The 24157-nt window shown below is 41.6% G+C and overlaps 3 protein-coding genes across 6 annotated transcripts in view; 1 reads left to right on the forward strand and 2 right to left on the reverse strand.

The window, feature by feature from the left end:
- Nucleotides 1–562, reverse strand: part of PIGF (phosphatidylinositol glycan anchor biosynthesis class F) — a 46494-nt gene extending 45932 nt beyond the window's left edge. For 2 of the 4 annotated variants that reach the window (XM_054983962.1, XM_054983943.1), the window contains exon 1: nucleotides 477–562. The gene's annotated coding sequence lies outside the window, so the exon portion shown is untranslated. Of the gene's footprint in view, nucleotides 1–285; nucleotides 372–397 lie in introns of all 4 variants that reach the window. The other 2 variants (XM_054983956.1, XM_054983949.1) reach the window with 2 other exon arrangements.
- A 170-nt stretch (nucleotides 563–732) lies between these two features.
- On the forward strand, nucleotides 733–7470 carry CRIPT (CXXC repeat containing interactor of PDZ3 domain). Its single transcript, XM_054991582.1, has 5 exons — nucleotides 733–848; nucleotides 2555–2620; nucleotides 4038–4092; nucleotides 5171–5274; nucleotides 5951–7470. Exons 1-5 carry the CDS (start codon nucleotides 833–835, stop codon nucleotides 6013–6015), a joined length of 306 nt encoding a protein of 101 aa, XP_054847557.1. The 5' UTR covers nucleotides 733–832; the 3' UTR covers nucleotides 6016–7470.
- A 6876-nt stretch (nucleotides 7471–14346) lies between these two features.
- Nucleotides 14347–22938, reverse strand: LOC129338014 (GTP cyclohydrolase 1-like). Its single transcript, XM_054992081.1, has 6 exons — nucleotides 22638–22938; nucleotides 20110–20219; nucleotides 17439–17494; nucleotides 15994–16025; nucleotides 15215–15299; nucleotides 14347–14473 (listed from the first exon to the last, which is right to left on the reverse strand). The coding sequence occupies exons 1-6, from the start codon at nucleotides 22936–22938 to the stop codon at nucleotides 14347–14349; spliced, it is 711 nt and encodes a 236-aa protein (XP_054848056.1).
- Nucleotides 22939–24157: the final 1219 nt, after the last annotated feature.

The raw sequence follows: 24157 nt of genomic DNA on the forward strand, positions 1-24157 counted from the left end.
CTCCCCCCCCTGTCTCATACGGGCAAAACTTTGGGACCTGGAATACAACAGCCTCACTATGCAAATGAAACCCTGATATGCAACCCGATGTCCATTTACTTGCAAGTAAAGGGGAAAAAATTAAAATTCTCAACTTATAGCTCAGGATGTGCAAGCGTGCTTACTCCGTTTCTATGCACACTAAATTGAGCGCAAGCCCCTACACATTCAAATGTGACTTTCTTTCAAGTCGACAGGAGCAGGATCGGGGCTCAAGACCAATTATAATCCCCTAGACAAGATTACCTGCGAGTAACTTTTAACTGAGGGGAACTTGCTCCCGACTTGGGAAGTACGCATAGGACCAGGATGCTCGGATGCAGCCCGCGTAACTTCAAGAAAAAGGAGGACTGCTTACTTGAAGGCACCAGACGCCTCCGACGGGGGTGGGGGGAGGGAATGGGCCCCAGACGGGAAGGGCCCCCCTTCCTCCTTACCTGTCCGTCTTCCACGAGCTACGGGGAGGAGCTTCGCCGCCACAGTCATGAGTCACCTGGAGACAGACGCCACTTCCCTTCCACAACAAACCGACTCCCCTCAAAGCACGTCACTACGCCGACCTCGACGGAACGTCATAAAACTGACATTAGGCGTAACCCAATCGAGTAGTCCATGAAGCCGGCTCTTTAGCAATCCCAACCAATAGGCCTCAAAGGGGCAGAGCCTCTGTCTGGGAACAGGAAGCGGGCGAGAGTTTTCTTCCGGAAGTTGATCCTGGGCTGGTTGTTGACGGGGTTTTAAGTTGACCGTCTTTGTGAGCTCTGTTTTTCTTTGGCTTGTGGGCTTCGTCGCTATGGTGTGCGAGAAGTGTGAGTTGTTTGCGCGTTCGAGAGGGAGACGAGGAGGCCGAAGGACCGGCCGACCGACCGACCGACCAACCTAAGGCAGGGTTGGAAAGTTATAGGGGTGGTAGAGAGGCGAGATGTGGAGAGCTTTTTTTTTTTTGTGGGAGGACTTGGGCTGTTAATGCTTAACAGTGGTGGGGATCCTTTTCCTGATAGGTGTCAGCAATAGTGCTTAGCATTTGTATAGCTTTTTAGGTTGTTCAAAGCTATCACTTGTTTTATGATTGGTACAAGTTAGTATTGTCGCTATACATGCAGGACAGAGTGCCTTGCCTATGGTCTTCCCTTTTATTCAAGACAAAGACAAGATTCTGTGGGTTTTTTTCTGATGTATGGCTGAGTCTCTTAACCATTACGTTGTACCGGCTCTTAGAAAGCTATTGGGAATTCAGGAGCTGGGATTTGAGCCTGCAGTTCTAGAGAAACAAATTTGAGAGCAGTTAAGGTGCAAGCTAATCTGTCTGCTTTACAGACACACACATGCCACTTACATCTAATTGAGTTTGTTTCTCTTTGGTTAATGTTTATATGTTATTGAAATGTTCATACCTCCCTTTTTCCTCTGATATCAAGGCACCTTACAAATAGTAATTAAAACATTACGGATTAAAACCAAATAACCACCTTCCCTTAGAAGAGGCCTTCTCTCAAAAGCCTTGGTAAAGAAGGTCTTCAGAGCCTCCTGAAGATATCCAGCAAAGGAGTTCCCTCATATAGTAATGGTTTACATACCAAGTTATCACAACTGTTTACATTATAAGTTCTCCATATATAGCTTTAAATGGAGGTAGGCTAGTTGTGAGCTCCTGAAAATAGTTTTGATTGTTGCAGACAGAAGATACACTCAAGTTTGATTTTTTGTGAGACAGGAGCTAAACCATCAGTATTATCTTGGAATTAAGATAAGCAGTCACTGCTGAGCAAATATGATTGACTTGTAAACTAAATGACATAAAATACTGAAGAGCTTTCTTTGCTGTTACAATAACTAACTGGCAGACATCAAACGGTAATGTTTGAGGCTAGTTCATCCCCATGGTATTTTTCATCCAAGTGACTACGCCTGATCTTCTCAAGGCACTATGATGAGACATGCAGTCAGCAGGCATTCCTTTGATAAAGAAAGCTGGAGAAAATACAGCCGTGAGCACTTGAATTTCTGCTGATAGTTTCCGTATGTTTTGCTTAGATCTGCATACTGTACTCTAAAACATAATAATCTACAAATCTCTTGTTTCTGAATATCACTTTTTATTTTCACCACCTTATCTGTGTCTTCTGTTCTACTTAGTGTTTGTGCATTCTTATGACTTGGAGCCATTTATGTTCACTAAAGTAAGCCCTGCTCTCATAATTGGAGTTTACTCCAAGGTAATCATGCTTAGGACTGCAGCTTTAGCATGTGCTAAAGTGGTGCTTTGGTTTTTAGGTTTCCTACTGACTATGTTATGTATAGATGCTTTTGAAACAAAAAAATGGTGCATTCACAGGAAGGCCTAGGAACAGGGAAATGATGTAAAAAGTTGTTCTGTGTTATTAATGTTCAGATAGTGGAGTTGCATTTTGCCTTTATGAGTGGACTTAATTAAATCTTTAACCAACTCTGATCATATTATTCTCCAAAGAAATGGACCATATCTTTTATTCTGTATTTTTATGCTGATTCATAGGTGAGAAGAAACTTGGCACAGTAATTACACCTGATACATGGAAAGATGGTGCACGAAATACTACAGGTACTTTTAATATATCTGTTGCAGCAACAAGTATTATTTGTGACTTATTTGTCTTCAGAAAGCTTGATTTTTGCTATTTGCGGTCCATACGCCTGGAAACAGCAGTAGGGTAAGGTATGCAAAACTTTACTTTAGCATGCCTTTTCTTCAGTGTAATATCATAACCTATTACATGGTATTAATAATCAAGTTCTTGCTTATGATTGCAAGATTGTACATGGCCGAAATGGATAAAATAACTAGAAATTTGAATGAGCAAGATCCAGAAACTTTTTTGGAGGATTGGAAGAAACAAGAAGTATTTGGAAAAGAAATGTGATGTTAAAGGACAATTGTGGTCTCTGGAGGGATTTTAAATTTTATATAAAAAGACTTTAACGAAAGAAAAACATCAAGATCTTTACCATGGTAAAAATTATAGCAATATAGTGTAACAATAATAGCTATGAATAAACGGGGGGTCTGAGTGTTGTTGGAAGTCAACAAAGAAAAGGGGGAGGGGAGGGGAGGGGGTATATATCTAAGTAGAAGGGTTAATTTGGATAAGTTTAATGTATTAATCAATTATTGTATATTGCCTCATCCAATAAAAATTATTTTAAAAAAAAGTTCTTGCTTATGATTGCCTAGATTGTTGTTTAGTTCCTGGGTCTCTGTGCACAAAAAAGCCGTTGCTAGTGAAAGACAATAAATCAAAAATATTTGTGGATCCCAGGCTGCCTTTATACCAGCTTTTAATACTGAGGAAAAGTGTATAGGAACTTTACTTTTTGTGGCTGCATCTCACATTGTCACTTACATTTTCAAGGAATGCTTTGGCCCTTCTTTCTGTGTGCCTCTTCCATCTGATTGTATGCCCAGTTTGATCCTTTTACTTGCTGTGGCTCTATGAGATTGATACATCACTGAGTTTGATTTAAGGCTGTGGGCATTCTATGGATAAAGTGCCTCATTTTGGATTCCAGATATTTGTACATGATTCTGTTCTGTATGAATCTCTTAATAAGTTATCTAGCTGAGGGTCCCCCCTACACAGAGCTCTTAATCTAGATGTATATTGACAGCAAATATTGTATTCTTAGTTTCTGACATAATTGGATAATTTTAAGCACATCAAGGATCTATACATTTCTTCTTTGCAGCCTTGTGGGCACATTTCACAAATATGCTGCTACTGGCTTTAGTCCTGAGGTGTAGTTTGCCACTATACAACACCAGCTTCAATTTCCATACATATAGCAGGTCAGAGACCAGAACTGCCTGGATAGGCAACAGAGAAATATTCTCAACAAGCAGGCTTCTTCCGTGTAGACACCTTGCATATTTGCATCTTTCTTTCGGGGGAAACATCTGTGTTGTTTTTGCATAGCCTTTAATAAATCTGTTGCAAGTTTGTTAACATACTTTTGTTTTATAGAAAGTGGTGGGCGAAAACTGAATGAAAATAAAGCATTGACATCAAAGAAGGCAAGGTAATTTATTCCTAAACCCAGTGAAAATAGGTACTTTGGTTGGAACAAACCCTGACAAAACATAGCTTGTCCAATACCCCTCTCTACCCCGGGTCTCCATATTGCTCTGATTTTTTAATCCTTTCCTGCATCCTTGTTTATTCCCGTTTTCTCCTACCCTGTATTTCTTTGGCACCTTTTCCCCCTCTTTCCCCTCCCCCATCTCCTTACTCTCTTCTATTCTTACCCTTTCCTACATTTCCTTGGCACACATTAGCTGCCTTGGGAGCGTCTTCCCATCTTTCTTCCACCCCACCAATGCCTCCTTCCACTGTTAACACTCAGCCCACTGCTATTAAATCCATATCTAGATTTGCTGCTTATTTTTCTTGCTCCTCTCCTTCAGCATGGCCTCTCCTCCCCCTACTTAACCCACATGTCCTGGCACTTTACCTCACTGCTTGGCCTGCTGCTGTGGGCACTCAACACTGGTGGAGGAAAGAACCATTGGAAATGGAGTTTTGAGATTAGATGGGCTGTCAGAATGCATAAACAGCAGTGGCTAAAATGGGAACAAGCCAAACAGTAGTGGTGTGGTTAAGGGAGGGGCCTGCATCCCCTTTACCATCAGCTGTCATCTTTCTGTTTCTTTCTTTCCTCCAAGCATGATGTAGCAGGGCAGAAATGAAAAGCAACATTGGCAAGTAGCTTAGATATTAGTTGCTTATGTACCACTTTTGATTTTGAATTTTTTTTACAATATATCATTTGCATAGATCCTCTGGGCTGATTTACCCATTTGTAAAAGACATGCAATAAGAAATAGATTAGAAAATATCTGGTGTATAAAGATGTGCAAGCCAGCTTAAAATCTTCAGTAAATCAAAAGTGGAGAATAACTTTTAATCATCTTTATGCAGATGTATCTAGGAAATTTCTCCTTTGGATCTCATTATTAGTCACCTTTATCTTTTCCTTTTCACTTCTGTTCCACACCCCCGCCAATACTTCCAACTGTACAAAAATGAATAGGGATACTTCATATGTTCTGTAAAAGAGAGAACTTATATTTCTGTGCTTTTTTTGTTCTTCTTTCTAGGTTTGATCCTTATGGCAAAAACAAGTTTGCGATATGTCGAATTTGTAAAAGTTCAGTTCACCAGCCAGGTTCTCACTACTGCCAGGGATGCGCTTATAAAAAGGGTGAGGCATTAGACATACTGTCTTTTCATTTTTTTTTCTTACTAGCTTCAGTGAGTAAGTTATTTTAGTTCTGCTCTCCTCAAACATAAATGGCATCTAAGAAGGTTTTCAGATTACATGCTTACCAAGGATGGTGCTATTTCTATGGCTGCATGAAAATCATCGCATGTTTTGCCATGTTGTGTATTACTGCCATATATTTTTTACATGATCAGTTCAGTTGTAACAGCTAATTTGTAAACCTATTTAAGAGACTCTAGAAGTTTTTAGAGTGCAAATTTCAGTTGGCTGCTGTTTTTACCATATTAAGAGAGACAAATTTTCAATGAATTGCAAGGAGTAGATCTACCAGGGAGGCATCTTTCAAGGCTGAGTTGTCAGCTTAGCTGTTAAAGGATTGTCGTTAGCTGTGATTAATTTTGCATAGGACCTTAGGGTTTGGTTTGAAGGAGCCTTGCTATAAAACTAAGCAGGTATGGGTCTAAGTAGTAGGGAGACCTCCTGGGAACCCTGTGCAGTATCCCTGCCCCTTGAATTCCATGAAGAAAAAGACAGAAACGTAGTAAACAGATCTCCATTTGTTTGGGTGAATCTGCAATGGCAGAGACCATGTCAATGTTTTGCTAATTGCATTGGTAGCAGAGGTTTGTTATAACTTGACTGTATTTCTTAATAGGCATCTGCTCAATGTGTGGAAAGAAGGTCTTGGATACAAAAAACTACAAGCAAACATCTGTATAATTGCATACTGTGAACTCTTCTCATTCACCCCCTTTGAGATTAAACAAAGTTAACCAACTTCATGAACTGGGCAGAATGCTGAAAGGATCTTTCATAATTTACTTTTAGTGACATTGTTTTTATCTCTGACTTTAAAACTAGCTATAAAATGGTCTAATGCTTGTGCTACTTTTACTATAAGGAAATTTTAATGGTTCCTTGTAACTGGATCTGGTTGCAGTCACTGTTTGAATTTTTGACACACTGATAAGAGTGATCCACTAGTGGTGCGTAATGATATATTTATACCTTATTATAAAGACACTTGTGCTATTTGTTTAAACTTTCTAAAAGCAGTCTGTAAAAAAATGTAAAGCTGAAAATACATATCAACTTTTTCTTCACTGGTCAGTAACCTGCAGGACTTAATGATAGTTGTATTCTGAGATGCTGAGTGCACCAGCAGTAGGAGTAAATAGCAAGATTACATGCGTGTTTAACAATCAGTAAAATATGTTGTAGTGACACTTGTGGAAGATCTTTGTAAATCTGAGGAGTTAGCGGCATGCCACCATTTCTCCATCCTGTGCCTAACCCGCCTCTTGAGTCAGGCCTGACTGTTCTGCTTTGGAGATGTGTTTCTCTCTGTTTCACTTTGTTACTGCACTTGGGAAAAGGTTTGTTTTCATGTTAAACTTATGCACCTGGTATGAGGGTTTTTAGGGAAGATAGTAAACTCCTTATATTGGACACTTGTGGTATAACCATGTGTACTATTCCCCCTTAAAGGCCAATTAGGAATAATCAGCACACACACACAGGTAAAACCAAGTATCCTAAAACCAATGGCCACTTGGGACTGCCACAACATTGCCCCGTAGGACTCAGACTGCAGTGCAGTGCACAGTGTTTTGCCAGAGGGAGGCCCATCTGCTGCCATTCTTCATGGATTCCAACCAGGTGAAAGGATGTGTGAGCATGTATTATTTTCCCTGTATTGACTCTACTGTGAATATTTTTCTGCAAACTTTTCTAGATTACTTAAATTTATTTCCTTTCCAAAAGTGTGTTCATTGTTCTCCATACCCCAAAAAACCCACTGCCCCTTGGCATCACCAACATACAACTTGTGTTCTCTCAAACCAGCTGAAGCCCACTAGGGCTCCATAAACTTCCAGGATTTGTAGCCTGCTGTTAGGTCACATAGTTGGGGACTGTGTTTGTTCAGCTTGGCAGTTCCCAAGTTCTGAGGCTCTGATATGCAGTATGTTTCAGTGAAGACCCTGTCATTGTAATTTCTTTTAATCTAGGTTTGTTGGACTAAAATAAAGTGGAATTTATAAGGCTAATGTAAATTAATCCTTAGCCTTGTGGTGTCAACTTGGTATTGAGGTGTAGCTTGTACATAGAAGAGAAATTGTATATAAACATGTTTTAGTCTGTTGCATTAAAACACACATGATACAAGAGATTCAATATTTTAGTGCGTGTTCTGTTCTTGCACAATATGTATTATTCCGACGCGAGGAGGGAATCCCAACCCTTTGTCATCAAGTGTCAACGCACACGCATGGGTTACAAACTTAAATAGTTGTATTTAACTTCTTCATACATGTAAGGAATCTCTACTCACAATTCTTCTAAATAATGAAAGGAGAGAGTGCATCTTTCATGCATAAAGGCGCTTGGAGCTTTGTAGACCCAATGAATGTGGTGAAAAAAGAGAGATGACTTGCTCCTCTCACTGCTGAGGTGTGAATGAACAAAAAAGAAAATGGCCTTAACGAGTTTTGGCAGGCTTTGAATGCCCCAGGAACTGAACCTGTAGGGTAAGGCACTACAACTCCCAAGATGCACTTCTCTTAAAACTATAGGCATACAGTCCAGTCTGGTACATATTAATATGGTCAGCTTGCTGCTGGAACAGTACATGTATTGTTTTTCTTTTCAGATCACAGGTATCTAGTTCTTGCTAATGAAGGTCTTATTTCTTGCATTCTTTCCTCTATTATATAGTTAATAAATCTCCTTGCATATCCTGTTAGTGCGCTGCAGAGAACAGAGTGCAACATGATTGTAAACGCAGATGCATAAACACTGAACTAGTCTGGACTTTATCTGGTACATTTTTACATAATTAAGCTCAGTGCCAGCAGTGGATCAAGGCAGACAAGATATTAATGACTGTGATCGGCCTTTCCAATTGTGGCACTGCAGGACCCTGATTCAAATTGGAGTTCCCTGCATGGGCGTGGAGATGGGACCCTTGCATCCATGGATGACTTCACTAATCAAAAACATCCACCCCACTACTGCTGTGTTCTCTTTAAAGTACAGGACAGAGAAAGGAACCTTTTTTCCCTTTACAGAGCTAATGGAAGGGGTGACAGGGTCAGTTATCAAAAATGTAATTCCGTTGTTCTGTGCCACATCCCATCTGATGCAGGGGCCTCTTGCTGCTGCAATTGCCCTTTTAAAATCACAGGGAAATCCAGTCACAGATCTCCCAGATCCTTTGCTCTGATCGGAAGACACCTTAATATGTTACTTTTTAAAAGTTCATGAATGATGTGTTGGGTAGCCTAATTTTTTTAAACTAGCTAAAATTGCTACTATGGCACCTCTGCATGCTAATTGTTATCTTATTTTCCTACCTGCCCAGTTGTCCACAATCATCTCTATTATGGGTATGGTTCCTTTGCACTGGTGCTGCGTTTCAATTGCAAATACCCAATCTCTGTGATTCTTATTCATGTGGATATGGTTTCTCCCTAGTAGGGTGGTTTATGTGGAATGCCTTGTTACTGTTTGATATTAGTTTAATTATTTCAGGAAGCAAAGGCTTTACTAACTACCTACCACTGTTTTGGACAAGAGACTTAGCTCTGGTATTGAGCACGCATTGTAATTTCCGTCTGAGGAGTAATTTCTTGTAGCAAGAGGGGAGAACTCTGCAGGAAATGAAGGGAATTGTCTTGAGTTTTTCAGGTCAAGAACTTAAGAAACTTGCTAGTGCACAACAATACTTTATTCATACTGTTATGTAACAGAAAATTAGAAAATAAGTTTCTCATTCAGTTAAAAGTAAATGATTGGCTGTCACAAGTTTTGTTGTATAATGAATGTTGGTTGTCTTGTATAATGGGATGTGCTTTCTCAGTCTGATGTAGACTTTCTATGTATCCTGAGTTCATCTACTCCGTACACTTTGGAGAGTGTAATACTCAAGTTTCTTAGCATATGATCTATATATTTTTCCTTTTTCTATACATTCCAGTAGGCATTTAGGTACATCCAGGGCTTTTTTCCAGCAGAAACGTAGTGGAATGGAGTTCCGGAACCTCTTGAAAATGGTCACATGGCTGGTGGCCCAGCCCCAATCTCCAGAGGGGAGTTTAGATTGCCTTCCGCGCCACTGAGCGGCACACAGGGCAATCTAAACTCCCCTCTGTCTGGCGATCAGGGGGCGGGGCCACCAGCCATGTGACCATTTTCTCCGAGGGCAATCCGCTGAGTTCCACCACCTCTTTTCCAAGAAAAAAAGCCCTGGGTATATCTATCATAAATATGAGTAATGAGTAATAGGGTAATGTGAAATAGGGTTAGAGTCCCTCTTCCCTCCTGTCCTCACTTTCTATATGTAAAGAAAAGACATATTAATGATAAACAAAATGCATATCTTACATCATCAGCATATCTAGTTCTTAACATGGCCCCAACTGTGGACTGAGACAACCTTGAGAGAAGGAAGATTTTTCTCCAAACCTGGAGCTTTTGCATTTTTTTTAAAAAAAATCTTGGCACTATAATATCATTATTCATATACCTGTAATGGTAAGTATAATAGGTTCTCTGAATGTGCAGCTTTCATTTAAAAAAAATTACATTATTTATAACAGTAGTTCCCAATCTTTTTGGTATAGTGACCTACAAGTCCAAATTTACTTGGTATAGTGACCCATGCAGTGCTGGCCCAAGAGATTGACAATGTGCTAGGGGCGGGGGTGCACCAGCTTGAAGAGATGTGGGTAGATGTGGTTCAGTACAATACATCTCCCACAGTAGGCAGAGGACAGTGAGACACTGTATGGGGGTAGGATGTTGAAGGAGCAGCACCAAGACAGTGAATGCTCACATACACCTTTCCTCCTTTTGTTTTTTCATGCACTGAACAGTGTCCACCTACTCTTCCAGCTACTATTGTAAAATCACTTGTTCCAAACAAGTTTTTCCCCCATCATTATTGTCACAAAAGGTGAGAAGAGAATGTGAAAAGCTGCCAAGGAAAAAGAGGAGAGAAAGGCAAGGGTGCAAAGAGCAGGAGCCACCATTAGGCATAGCTGGCCTATGACCCACTTTGAGGCTTTGCAACCCACTTTTGGGTCCTGAGCCACAAGCTGGAAAAGATTGATTTACAGTCTGCCTTTCTCACTGAGACTCAAGGCTGATTAGAGTGAGAGTCAGTACAGTCGATTTCAGACATTTCAGTAAACAATATAATATGATATTTAAATACAAATCTGCTAAGATTTAAAACTAGCAAGAATCCAATATGGAGTTGAAGAAATGCTAAAACAGAACATAAGCAATTCTAAGACTGACATATTAAACAATGTAGGAACTATCCAGTAAGATCATACTTACAGCAACAGACAGTACATACTAGGAAAGGTGATAGTCCCTATCCTTTTACTTATGAGACCACTTTGTTATGGTACAGCCCTCTTATCTGAGTTAAAAGCCCTCTTGAATAATTCAGTTTTGCTTAGTTTGTGAAGAGCTAGGCGAGTAGGATCTTTCCTGACAGCTTCAGATGGGCTGTTCTATAAAGGGGCGGCTACAGCAGAGAATGTGCATTTATGAGCAACTGTTCATTTTGCCCGTGTGCAAGCTGGCACCTGCAGAAGGTCCTGTTCAGATAAGTGAAGCTGCTGTGGTGGAATATAGGGAGAGAGGCAGTCCCATTGATAAGATGGACCAAGGCCATGAAGAGCTTTGTTTAATACGATAGCCAATATCTTCAAGTGAGCCTGGAAACTGATAGGCAGCCAATCGAGTGACTACAGAATGGGAATGATATTCATGTTTCTTGTCTCTATAAGAAAAAAAGCATATCTCCATAATGGAAAAGGTGAGAGATGGACTTTTTTTAAAATGAAAGGTGGGCATTCAGAGAGCGTGCTACACCTATCATTGCAGTGGTTTAATATAAACATTGAATTTTTTAAAAAGATTGAAAATGAAGCTATTTTGGGGGAGTGGTTCAATGATTATCTCAGTGCAATAATCAAAAAGTGAGTTGGAGGTAGGTGAGACAAACAAAAGAAAAACCACACACAAGGAACAAAGGTGAATTGGCTTCCCGAAAAAGACTGGGGTAAAAGTGGTCTTTAAAGAACTTGAAAAATACTGGGGGGGGGGGGATGGACGACGACAAACAGAAGCAAAAACTAAAGGCAAAAAAGCATGCAGAAATCAGGAAATAAAATGAAGCAGAATGGGGCCAGAACTGACCAAAGAAAGCCCATGTGGAAAACCCCATGTCATACAACATGTACATAAGGACAAGGTGCAATCAGGAGAAAATTGTGTGATAGGAGCCAAATGGGAGTTAGTTGCAGCCAAACTCCTGGAGAAAGCCACTCTCTCTAATGCAAACAGAACAAATGTAGATTTGCTACAACCTACAGGAATTCATGACAGCACTTCTCTACCCACACTCCCTCTGTTATAATGATAATAAAATGACTAATACATGCTGCTGCTAACTTTTGGGAGTAGTTTTAGTATAGCTGAGGTATCATGATCCTATTAGCAGGACCTACTAAAATAAAAAAGTGGTTAATCTTTTGAATCCCACAGAACTCTTTCTCAGTTTTGATGCTGAAGCCCCATCTGCAATCTAAAATCTTAAAAATGGTGATTCACAAAGGTTCTTAACAGATGTTTTAGGTGGGTTTATATTCAATGCAAAAGATGACAGATTGCATTAAAGCATACTAGGATAACATTGTGTTACAAAGATTCAATCTTAACATGTTATAAGCTGTAATTATAGCAAAAAAAGAGTAAAAGGGAAAGTAGTGATGGTAATACATACCACTTAATATAGCTATTTTACGTTTCTGAATACAATACACCTATATAAGAAACAATTTGCTACTAACATACGACAAGTTTAGGTGGAATCCAAAACTGTATTTCTATATTAAAAGCATTTTATAAATGCAGTAGTACACTAACATAACACTTTAGGGTTATGTATACATTTTAGCACCACTTATGTAGTTATATTACTGACAAAAATACTTCTCAAACTGCAGAATTGAGTGAGCTGTAAAAATATTAGGCTTGGTGCCTTTTCTTTTAAGAAAACAAATACTTTTTCCAGAAATGCCAACACTTTCTACAATAGTTACATTATTGAGTCACATAAGGCACATTCCAAGTTGTATTACAGTACTTTAACACAGCCATATCCTAAAACGTGTGCTCAGAAAAAATAAGCACTGAGTAAGACAAGTACAATTTATTTAATGCATTTATACCCTGCCTTATTCCCCATGGGGACCCAAATTGGTTTACATCATTTGGTTAAGACTGAAACTAAATTAATCTCCAGTGGGAAAACAAAATATATAAAATTAGCTTTTACTCAGAATTCTGATTTAGGGTAAGATTTTTTTTGGTCTGTACTAAAGCTACCTAAAAACCATTGTAAAATCCAATTTGCAGCCAAATACAGAAACAATTGCTTTATCTGGATAAGGTACAGTGCATGCTGCACATGTCCTTCTTCCTGACATCTGCATCCCAACCTGTGTGAAGGAATCCTTACGAAATCAGCAAAAGTGCAATCAGTTGTTCAGGAGGAGGAGCAAGGGATGCACAGTCCCCCCTGAACAGCTGATCTAGTGGTTAAGTGGTTGGGTTGCGAATCAGCACTCTGCTGGCTCAGCTCCCACTACTGCCACGAACTCTACAAGAGGTGTGCGGTAAGCTACTCAGCTACAGCTCCCCAGCTGTATTGTGTGGATAATAACAACATTGACTTTGTTCACCACTTTTCTAACTGGGTTCCATATACATAGCTTCTGGCAGTTGCTAAAGAGCAGCTAAACGGAGGATTATGACAGAATGAAAGTTAACTGCATATCTACAATTCAGACTTACGATGCAATTCCAAGCAGAATTATAGCCTTATAAATCCACTGACTTCAATGGACTCAGAAGGTGTAACTCTGTTTAGGATTATACTGTTAAAAGTGGTTAAGTATTCATTCTCCCACAGCAATGCTGGAAAGTGTAATGTATGCTGTATATATGCAGCACCAGTATCTTTTAACAGAATTTTCACCACCTTCCCCAAGCACTTAGGATTTTTCAAGGGAAACCATGACTGTTAAACTGGTATTAAGCCAAAGTAAGTAGTAGTACAGACATATTTTACCGGCATCAATTGAAGGCTGATATTCAGACCTTTTTAAAAAGAAAGACTTTCTTGCACCAGAAAATAATAGATTTGCTGGGTTTGAGGTTTAGGTTTTGTAGGGAGCAAGGAAAAGCTATATTTGGGTTCCACAGCGCAGTCTCCGTATCACCATCAACAACCAAGAACCTGGTGACTACATTTGTGAACAGGTATACAGCTGGAAACCGTGTCCCTAGATACATTCTGGGAACCAGGTACCTGGTGCATGCTAGGAAATATAGTTCTCTGATGGCACTGGTTGCCATGGATGTTTTACATCCAAGTCATGGATGGGTGAAGAGCAGAAAAAGATGGAGGGAAATAGCATAATTTCCCCTCCTTGTCAGCTGCTTGCTGGCATCATCATACCACTCCCAACAGCAAGGCAAAAAAACTGAAGTGGGGTAAAAGAGGGGAGCAGAGGGGGAATTTTGGGGAGGCAGCTAGAATTCTGTGACCGTCCTGAGGACATCAATGGATGTACTGTGGTGTTCAGGCCATCAAATCAGTATTCAGAATTAAAATATGTGATAGAACAAACTGTTTGCCACTTTATCCACTAAAGACACTTTGTCCTGTCTTAAAACATTTGCATGAAAAAGACTCTTTGCTATTATGTCATAATAAGATGCTACCATAGGCATCATCAAGAATACCTGATTTATTTTCAGTAACAATGGAATCAGGTACTCACATTCCCTGGTAAATGTTTAGCAACATTCTAAAGTGTTACCAAGAAGCGAGAACAAAGCTGTGATGCAGCCATTTCTTTTGTTTGTTTGCACAGATTCTGCAAAACTGGCTCACATAAGGCAACTGTGTATTGGCAATTAGCTTTAGTGTGGGATCCAAACCCACAGAGAGCCTCAAGCTGTTACCGTTTAATTCTTAATCAAGGCGAGAAATTCCTCCCTGGTTTTTGGATCTTCTCTTAAGACTCCAAGCATGGCACTGGTGACCGTTTTGCTGTTCATTTTCTGAACGCCCCTCATGACCATACACATGTGCCTGCCAAGAATATGTGAAGAGTCATTTTCAGTATTAAAATGTCTACAAAATATGCGAGTGCCATACATGCTGAAACAGGAATTAAATTGTAAATGATAATACAATGTTCGCCAGGAATTCTTTCATTTTTGACAAGCTACATGTCTGACAAAATCACATGGTATATTCTAGGACTATGCCACTTCAAACAACTGCGGGTTATACTGTTTTGAATGTAACCCCAGGGAAAGCCCCCCCTTAACTGCACAGTATCTGGATCGCTCTCAGTTTCCCCCCACCTTCCTAATCCTGGCACTCATAGAGTTCCTTCATCTATGGCTTTATCTTTTCCACACAGCATCCATTAAAAGTGGATCTAGTTGTCAGTAATGAAGAAGCACCAAATGAAGTTCTTCAGATGATGAGCTGAGCGTTAACCGCCAAATAAATAACCCAAAGAGAACAATTTTGTGAAATGCACCAACAACAGTGTTTTCCCCTCATCCTTCCAAATGTTCTGACTGGCACACAAATCTTAAAATGGCTTTCTGTAGTGTGCATTCAGGAACACAATCTTAAGGTTGTAAAAGGCTTAATCAAAGTCACCAGGGAAGTCTTGCACAACTGAAAACTGATGTCTCCTCATCCTGTTCTCAGTTGTCTTCACCACAAAGATCCTTGCCAGAAAGGAACCAACAGGAGCACCCCAGATATTTGGGTAGGCACCCATTATTGACGTGTTGATGTTAATGATTAACTTACGATGCTTCTATGACCACTGCCACTCCAACAGGTTTCAGTGCTTCAGTAATTGCCAGGGCAATCTGTTTGGTAAGCCGTTCCTGGACTGGAAAAATAACGGGTCTTTAAGAAAAAGGGCTCTGGGCTAGTTTTCATGTCTGAGTCTTGGGCTTACGTGCTTCCTTTTCCACCTCCCACACTTTCTCTTTTGAATCGGTGACTACGGATCATGCTGCCATCCCTGCATGATTACTGTTTACTCCTTCCTCAGTAGGAATCACTTCCCAGAGGAATGTCTCATTCAGCAACCCCACTGACAGTGAAGAATTCTGCTGTATCTCTGCCTCAATTATAGAGGGATACTAACAGTGTAATCCTAACAAGAATTACACACTTCTGTGTCTATCGACCTCAGTGGACTTAAAAAGGGTGTAACTCTGCTTAGGACTGCACTATTAGCATCAGTATTAGAGTTCAGTGTGTTGGGCAACCTGAGAAACCCACTGAGAGATCCCCATTCAGCCATAGGGCTTTCTGGGTGATGTTGGGCCAACCACAGTCTCTCAGTCTAGCTTATTCACAGAGTTGTTGTGAGGAAAGAGAGCCAAATGGGACCCTGAGCTCCTTGAATGAAGGGTGGGAGAAGAATGTATATTAATTTATTTAGAAAAAAATGTATGCCATCTATGCTCAAGGCAGTTTACAATTAAGACAAAAAACCAAGCCATTACAAAACCTAGCACCACCAATGGGGATAAGACATCAGCAGAACAGGGGTGTCCTGCAGAAAGGATACAAACCTTGAAGTCTTCGGCTAAATATTTCAACAATTCTGAATGGAGAAAAGATAGATGCAGTAAGAAAAAAGAAACAGCAACATGAAAAACAGCTGTTTGGCAAAACAAAACAGAAAATGCAAACAAAAATGCAGGAAATGGTCATGGTGAGTGGTTTTTTTAAGCGATCATTTGACTGCAATCCTCAAGCCTGTACCCCTCAAGTGGACTCAATGAAATCTGAGACCACTTTGAAATAAATGATATAGCAACAGCATAAGCACTATTTTTGAAAAATGGCTCCTGTTTCTATACCATTGACAGAAATTGAATACATAGAGCTTTTACCAGCAAGGGAAAATTTCACCAGATAAAAATTGTGTGTGACCTGCTGTTCAGAAGTACAGGAACCAGGCTTGTAAAATAGGTGTTTACCCTATTTAAGGACTCCCTTAAGTCCTTGTTGGGCTTGCTTTGGAATAATTGTGGTCTTGTTATTAGTGCAGTGAGATGCAGTAAAAAAGTTCATGAACAGGCCAGAAAGCTTATATCTAGAGTGGCAAGGCACTGTGAAAACAAGGATCCCATCCCTTTAAGTGTTGGATAAAAGAAAATTTCAGCAGATATCGTTTTTTTAACCAATGACATGCTATTGTGATTCTACCAACCAAGCTCTTAAAGTTACAGAAGACTTATCATCTGCATCTGCTCACTTTAATAGTACCTGAAGTGAAAATGCCATGAGAGAATTTATCATAAAAAGACTTCATACAGAAAATAAAGAGATTTCTTTACACCAGCCCTCCTATACCTTCAAGCTAAGAACCAGCACCAGTGGACCTGCTTCCACATGTCATCTCCCAAATCAATGGGGTATCATCTTGCTTTGTAACTTACATGAAGCTGCGTTATACTGAATCAGACCACTGGTCCCTCAAGATCAGTATCATCTACTCAGACTGGAAGCGGCTCTCCAGGGTCTCAGGCAGAAGTTCTTCACATCACACCTACTACCTGGTCCTTTCAGCTGGGGATTGTACCTAGGACCTTCTTCGTACCAAGCAGAGGCTCTTCCACCGAGCCATGCAATACAAGGAATCTACAGATCAAGTGTCGCACTGACTCATCTTTCCTGACATATTTTGGAACAGACAGTACACTGCAACAGATGGAGCTGCATCTGGAAGACAGACTCAAATTCCTGCTCAGCCATAAACTTAGCAGGGAGGACCTATGCAACATAATCCATAGCGCAGGGTTGCTGCCAAAATAAAACAGGACAACTCTACCAATGATGTCATGAGCCCTTGAAGGAAGCAATCAGTAAATTAATGCGATCGAAGCAAATGGTTCCACTATCAGTAGTCACAACCCAAGGAAAAGATAAGGCTGTCTCCCAAGTGCAACTTTAAATACCTATTTTACAAATTCATTCATTAATGTCCAATGGTATATGTAAGTGTACTAACCTTGCAAGTTTGCTTAAGCCAACCACCTTCTTCCTTGGTAAGTATCCGATGTGTACCTGTGTATAAGACAGGGAGAGGGAGAAACATTTGTGTAAGACTCCAAGACTGGATTCAGATGACTGGCACAACGTTCTAGTTAGGTTTTGAAAATGGGGTTTCCCACAGCACTCATCAGATGAGTTTCAAAATTCAAGCCTGCCACATGTCTGTAGCTGGACAGTTGAACCCTATTTGCAAGAGCTGGTTCCACATTAATAAAATCATAGAATCATAGAGTTGGAAGGGACCTCCAGATTCATCTAATCCACCCCCCTGCACAATGTAGGAAATTCACAACTACCTACCCCACATACCCCCAGTGACCCCCTGCTCCATGCCCAGAAGACGGTAAAACTCCGTCAGGATCCCTAACCAAACTGGCCTGGGAAAAATTGCTTCCTGACCCAAAAGTGGCAATCAGCATTACCCTGGGCATGTAAGAAGGGGTCACGAGAACTAAGCACGGGTGTAAGATTTCCTGTCCTCCCCTCTCATGATCTGCCTAGGTTTCACAGAATCAGCATTGTTGTCAGATGGCCATCTAGCCTCCAAGTGATCTCCTCATGGGAGAAAAGTCATCAAATTACTCCACACCTGTTAATTTTTGCAGGGGTTTTTTTTTTACCATATGGGTCTCAAACTGAGACCAACTTGTGGGTTCAAATTATGCTTCTTTGGAAACAATTCTGAACATTCTTTTGTCAAGCAGTTTGCACAGTGAATGACCCATTTGCTACCACTGGGAAGAACCAACACTTGTGATATGCAAGGAAAAATCTTTGCATGATGGAGCCATGAGTTCATATTTATGAAAAGCATAAAAAGAAAAGATTTGATGCACACTATAAAGCACTGTTTAAAGTGGGCTTTCAATATATATTGATATTTTCATGGCATAAGCAGCACATACAGAAGCCTGGAACAGAAAGAAAGAATTTCAGCAAGAAAACTGAAGAAGTATGAGAAACAGAAGAGAACTGCAAAGAAGAATGCGGGAAATACCAAAAGAGGAAGGACAAGTATTATTCTAGCAAGCGAAAACAAGTACTTCTGGAAAAATCTGCTAACAGGCAATTCCAGTTTGTTTCAAAATTACTTTGGGACTTGCAACAGTTTCAACATTGCAATGCATCATGGGTTTGTGTCACAGCAGTTGGTCTCCAGAAACCTCTAAGGGCAAGGATGCTTTTTTGAAAAAAATATGCTTTTTAGGATTCTTCTTTAATGTCTCATACAACAAATTCTAATTCTACTGGCTTCTCTCAGGATTCTACCTGCCTAAGAATCAAAAGTTAGCTCCTCAAAAGGAAAGAGGCCTTCATTTCTTTTGGTAAGTCTGTAGTTACCCACAGTCCAGCTAGGATGAACTTCAGTTTGTTACTTTGAAACAACCTGCAGAAACAATGGATATTGTCCAAAGAAATATTAGAATTCAATAGGGAACAAGTTTACTGGGCTAAAGCAGACCTCACCCAATGGACGCCTTCCCATCAGAATGCATGGCTCAGAAGCCTCAGGGCCTTCTTCCCAACAGGAGGCAAGTCTGCCAGTTAGGACAGAAGCCACCCACCAGAACTTCAGCCGAGGTTCTCCTTGGTTAGCTTTGGCAGATGAGTGCTGTTGATACAGTCGATGGGGGTTGTCATGAATAGGAGTTGCTCTGGTAATACAAGGTTATATACTGGAATAGGTAAGATCCTCAGCAAAAGGTGTTTTTAAAAAAGCCTGCCCATCAATCAAGCCTCTGATCCATAACAGGGGAAATTACTGGTGAACTGGATTATGGCAGGAAATGGAGAACAAGTCCTTAGTAGTCACTGGTCAACACAAGAGATGGGGATCCTGCTGCAATCCCAGAAATAGAGGAATGCAAAGCAGTGTGCCCCTTTGTCTTGTTTTCGGTCTTTGTTCAGTTCTGGAACCATGGATAAGACTGAGCCTTGGTAAGCTCCTTCAGAGGGGGCATTGATTCACCCATCCCTCAAACAAGAGGGGAGGGAATGATCTGCGGCATTTTAAGTTAAATCTACCAGCAACAGTTTGTGCTTGTTTCTTTGTCAAGCCAATCCTGTTATATGTTCCTGTGTTGTAGAATTCTTCTTCGCTTAAATTAGACTTGCAGTGGAAGAAAGCTCTCTTTAGAAGCCAAAGAGTTTGATTCTTGGGGGAAGAGGGCTTCTTTGGCATGAATGACTCCAGCCCATGTAAATGCCATAGACATCTCAGGAGAATACACACAATCTCACACCACCAGCGCTGACAGTCCTGGGAAGACAGCTCCATCTCCAGTCTATAGCAAGAAACTCAGAAAGAGAGGGGAGTATGAAACTGGAAAGGGTTATCTCAGCCTCATCTCGCAAGCTCATGCACACCTAGCTGAGATGGACCCAAGACTAACTCTTCCAGATTTATACTGGGAAAATTCCCTCTTTGGGAATTTCTTTGGTGGTAGTGGCCGCTACCCTTGTTCTGATCTACTATGGATGGAAGGAGCCCAAATTGCACACACTATTCTCCTCTGAATCCTGCTTCCTTAGTACCTTAGCTTGAGCACTGAATCCAGTGGCAGTAGGTGAAAGACCCTTCCCCCCCCAACAGAAAATGACCGTCATATATGTCAAAGGAACAATACCTTGCCAAAGAAAGGCACCAAGTGATGTTCACAAAGAGAGAACATATCAATGTCCTTCACAATCACCATCTCGTCATGGTCCTCATCAAAAACTGCATCATTGAGCATATCTGGGAAGAGAAAAAGGCTATTTATGAACTTTCTGTATTAAATTCAAACCTTGACTACAGAATAACCAATGACAGGCTATTTCGACAATACATCGACAATACAATGACAGGCTATTTGGAGTAGGAAAGGTAAGAAAGGGTCAAGCCTCGAAAAACATTTAAAATTTCCAGGTACCAGATCCTGTAGGGAGCTAAGAAAATTCTTACATTTTTTAAGTGTCACTATCAAAATTTCAGGAACTGTGATGTCTGAGGTTTGGCATGCTTGTTTAGGGGCAGGGACTATTCTAGACATGATAGGACTATTCCGAATGTCACTGGATCACCTGCATGTGGGGAGGGGCTCTTATTTCCTCATTTCAGGTTTCTCAGTCACCCTCAAAACAAGTCCTGGAAACAAGGATTATATCTGTTGTGAGTGCACAAGGATGTAGAACATGCCTATATACAAACAGATTTTCAAGAGCTTTAAGCCCTGTTCTTTCATTAAAATATCTGTACCAATTGCTGCTGAATGAATGCATTATAGAAATAATCCAGCAACCTTGGAACAAGATGATGATTTAAAAGGATTTCTAGTCAATGTGCTTTTGGGCATCAATTCAATAAAAGAAACAAGAGACTGATTATAAGCAGAGATGAATGAGCTAATGAATGACTGTCAAAAGAATTTATACTTATTCTGTCACTACAGGATTAGTCCTAAAGAATAAGGAAAAATAAAGTAGTTAATGTGGTTTTACTTGCTAGGCTTACTTCTAATGGAAAGACATCCACACTTTCGAGGTTCTATAGACTTGCACTGATAGATGAGATGGTAAAGGATAATCTAAAACTTTTTTGAGAATGTCATCTTTTTTTAAAAAAAGTTTGAACTATGTATTATCAGAATGGAGCAAAAGTGCTACTTAGAACTCTGTTCTTTAAAACTGCTTGTCATGTCACTTTCATATCGCGGAGTCTGGTCCTAGTAGCAGTGACATCTGCAAGAGTACTTCATCAACTGGGGGTCCACAGAATCTCTCTTTCCTGATGTGGGTGGGACCAGTTCATCTGCATTTTTATGCATCTGCAACCTGATTTTTATCATAAGAGAAATGGTTCCTTAGTTCCTCTTCTATGTCCCTCATTGGTAGTTGCTTCCAGCATCATGCCCTCCTAGCTCCCATTCTTAACCTCATGTGATGGCTTTCCCTTTTCCAGGTCCCTCTACAGACAGCAGTTAGTTTCCATGGATGTTTTCTCTCATAATTCCTTGCCAAAATTTGGTTCTTCCCCCTCCCTCCCATTTGAAAGTCTCTTCTCCCACCTATCTTGTTCGGTAAGCAGAGCTAATGGCAGTGGCCTCCCTTCACCCTTTCCAAATTCTGCCGGTTCATCTCTGCCTAACACCCCAGTCCCACAATTCTGCAGCTTTCAAAGTCCATCTGACAAACAGCAACTTCACAGGGTGAGTCGTATTGGGAAAACTGGGAAAGGTTTAAATTCGCCCTCCTCCAGTGATGGATCCCTGTCCAAATTCCATCCCTCCCCCTCCTTGGGCTGCTTTTAAGTTTTGAAATTAATGCAGAAGATCTAATCATGGGTCTGCTGCCATCTCATCTCCTGTAAATATTGCTCTGTCTCTGCCTAGCCATTACCTCGTTTCCTTCAGCACTGTAAATGCTCCATCTGCTCAGCACTTTGCCAGCTGCTCCTTTGGTGACCTTAAATTCATTGATGCAGTGGCTGATTCACAGACCAATTTATTTGACTGTTATAGAAATGTTTGAACGTTTTGGTAGTCCAAGACCTGCTTATTATGAAAAAAGTCTGAAAGAGAAGTGTTCATGTTCTTCTCCCTAACAATGCGGGTATGAATTGTGCACACCAAAATGGTATTTCCAGGCCATTCGGATCACTAAAGTTTGGCACACACACTGCACACAATCCCCTAGGCATGTTTGAAATGGGCCATAGTTACAACTAATGGTTAAAATGCCAGTGAGAATTTTACCTCATAAGGAAGGCCAGAGTTCCTGCAGAGAGCAAGCCAGGCCTCAGGTGGGGCTAGGATTCTATTGCTGCTTCAGTAAAGAAATAATTTGGTAGCCTGATGGCGTGTGGGTTTAGTTGCATATTAGAACATTATAGTCTTTGGATAGCAAGAGCTCTAGAAGAATAAATAGTCACAAACGAGCCTTCCATAACTAATCACGTAAGGCTTTTAAAAATCTCACTGATTTTGACTGGAGAGTTTTCAGGAAGCGCAATTGCAACCCCTGGGATGCCTGGGTGCTTAGCTTTGGCTGGAGTATTCTGGAAGCAGCTGGGAAAAGATGCTGGCTTCCAGGCAGCTTTAACGCGCCGCCTCTTGGTTACAGTACATGGAGTGTCCCTTTATTTAACGTTTCTTTACTGCTCATCGGATGGACTCACCTGCGACGGTTTCCTGATAACCTTTGGTGAGGAACTGCATGGCCTTGGCAGCCCTGCGCGGCGTCAGCTGTAGCCCTTGCCTCGCCGGGTTCTCCCCCAGGCCCTGCAGGATGGTCGCGTAGGCAGCCTCCAGAGCCGGCAAGTCGTCCTTGTCCGCCTCGTGGCCTTCTCGCTCGCGGCAGCACTTGGCCAAGGGAGGGGGATGCAGCGGCTTTCCGCTGGGCAGCTCGCCCAAGTCCTTGAGGCGGCGGGAATGCACGTCCCCGTTTTGGAAGCGCTGCAAATCCAGCGGGTTCTCCATGGCTGAGCACGTGCGATGAGCTGCGAAGGGACAAGTGTGAAGTGCAGGCAGCTCTTACGGAGCAAAGCTAGATTTCGGCAGGTTGGATTAGCCGGATCTGGCCCGTCCAGGATGTGTACTACTAGAAGAGATGCGTCTTGCCAAACTGTGGGCCAGTTTGCAAAGGGAACCTCGCTACAGCGCGCGGTGCGTGCAAGCTGCCTTGGGCGCGCGGCACGATCCCTGCTGCTCCGCGGTGGCTGGAAGTAGGACGGCTGGCTTTGGGGGGGAATTGGGAGGTCGCGCATACAAATGGAGCGCCCCTTCGGCGCGTCTCTCCTTTGCACCTTGCCAGGGGAGATTTGCAGCCTGGCGGTGGTTGCGACGCCAAGGCTGGTCCTGGGCAGCTTCTGGCCAAGCCATCTGGTATTTATCGCGCCGCTTTGCCATGGCAATCTCCTCTTTCCCGGTCAGATGGTGACGTCTTGAGACTGTCAGCTGGGCAAGCCTCACTGAGGCGCCCTTTGTCCTGAGGTGCCCCTTCTGGTTGCGGTAATCGGAGGAGACAAGGTTAGGGCACGAGGGTGAGGCGCGCGCCCCCGGCTTACGCGCTCAGTCCACCTCCCCCCCCCCCCCCCGCGCATCAATGCAGGCCTTCCTCCTTTCTTCCAGAAGGATCCTAGCTTTTCAAATGCCCACGCTCAACGGCATTGCCTTGCTCAACCTACCCCTGTTCATCACAGGCGTGACTCTTCACGCATCACACATAGATGTAACGTGTTAAAGCGAGATCCAACGACCTAAAATGTGAATGCAATGCCGAGGGGTTTGCTGCGGTTACTTGAGTAAGGTAGCCGCTCTCATTTTTTTTCCAGGTAAAATTGCTAACATTTTTGCTGCTCCTGTGACAGAAGAAATTCCGTGCCCCCAAGCAGTATGTAAGCTGCAGAGAATGTTATATACTTTTAATTTCTTGCAAGGAAAAGGGACCTGAGGCATATTGTGCGTGTGAAGTGTTGTCAAGTTGCAGCCAACTTATGGAGACCTCATAGCTTTCAAGGCAAGAGGCACATAGGCCTGGTAATAGGAGTGTGAGCAGGTTGTAGAGACGGACAGGTTGGGTTACACACATCAGGGACAAGGTAATGTAGAGGCAGGAGGATTACAAATGCCCTCCCCCCCCCAATAAGTACATTTCCAAACCAGATGAGACAGTCTTAGTCACAGAATGGAATCCATT

This window comes from Eublepharis macularius, chromosome 1 (assembly GCF_028583425.1).
Source record: "Eublepharis macularius isolate TG4126 chromosome 1, MPM_Emac_v1.0, whole genome shotgun sequence".
NCBI lineage: Eukaryota > Metazoa > Chordata > Lepidosauria > Squamata > Eublepharidae > Eublepharis > Eublepharis macularius.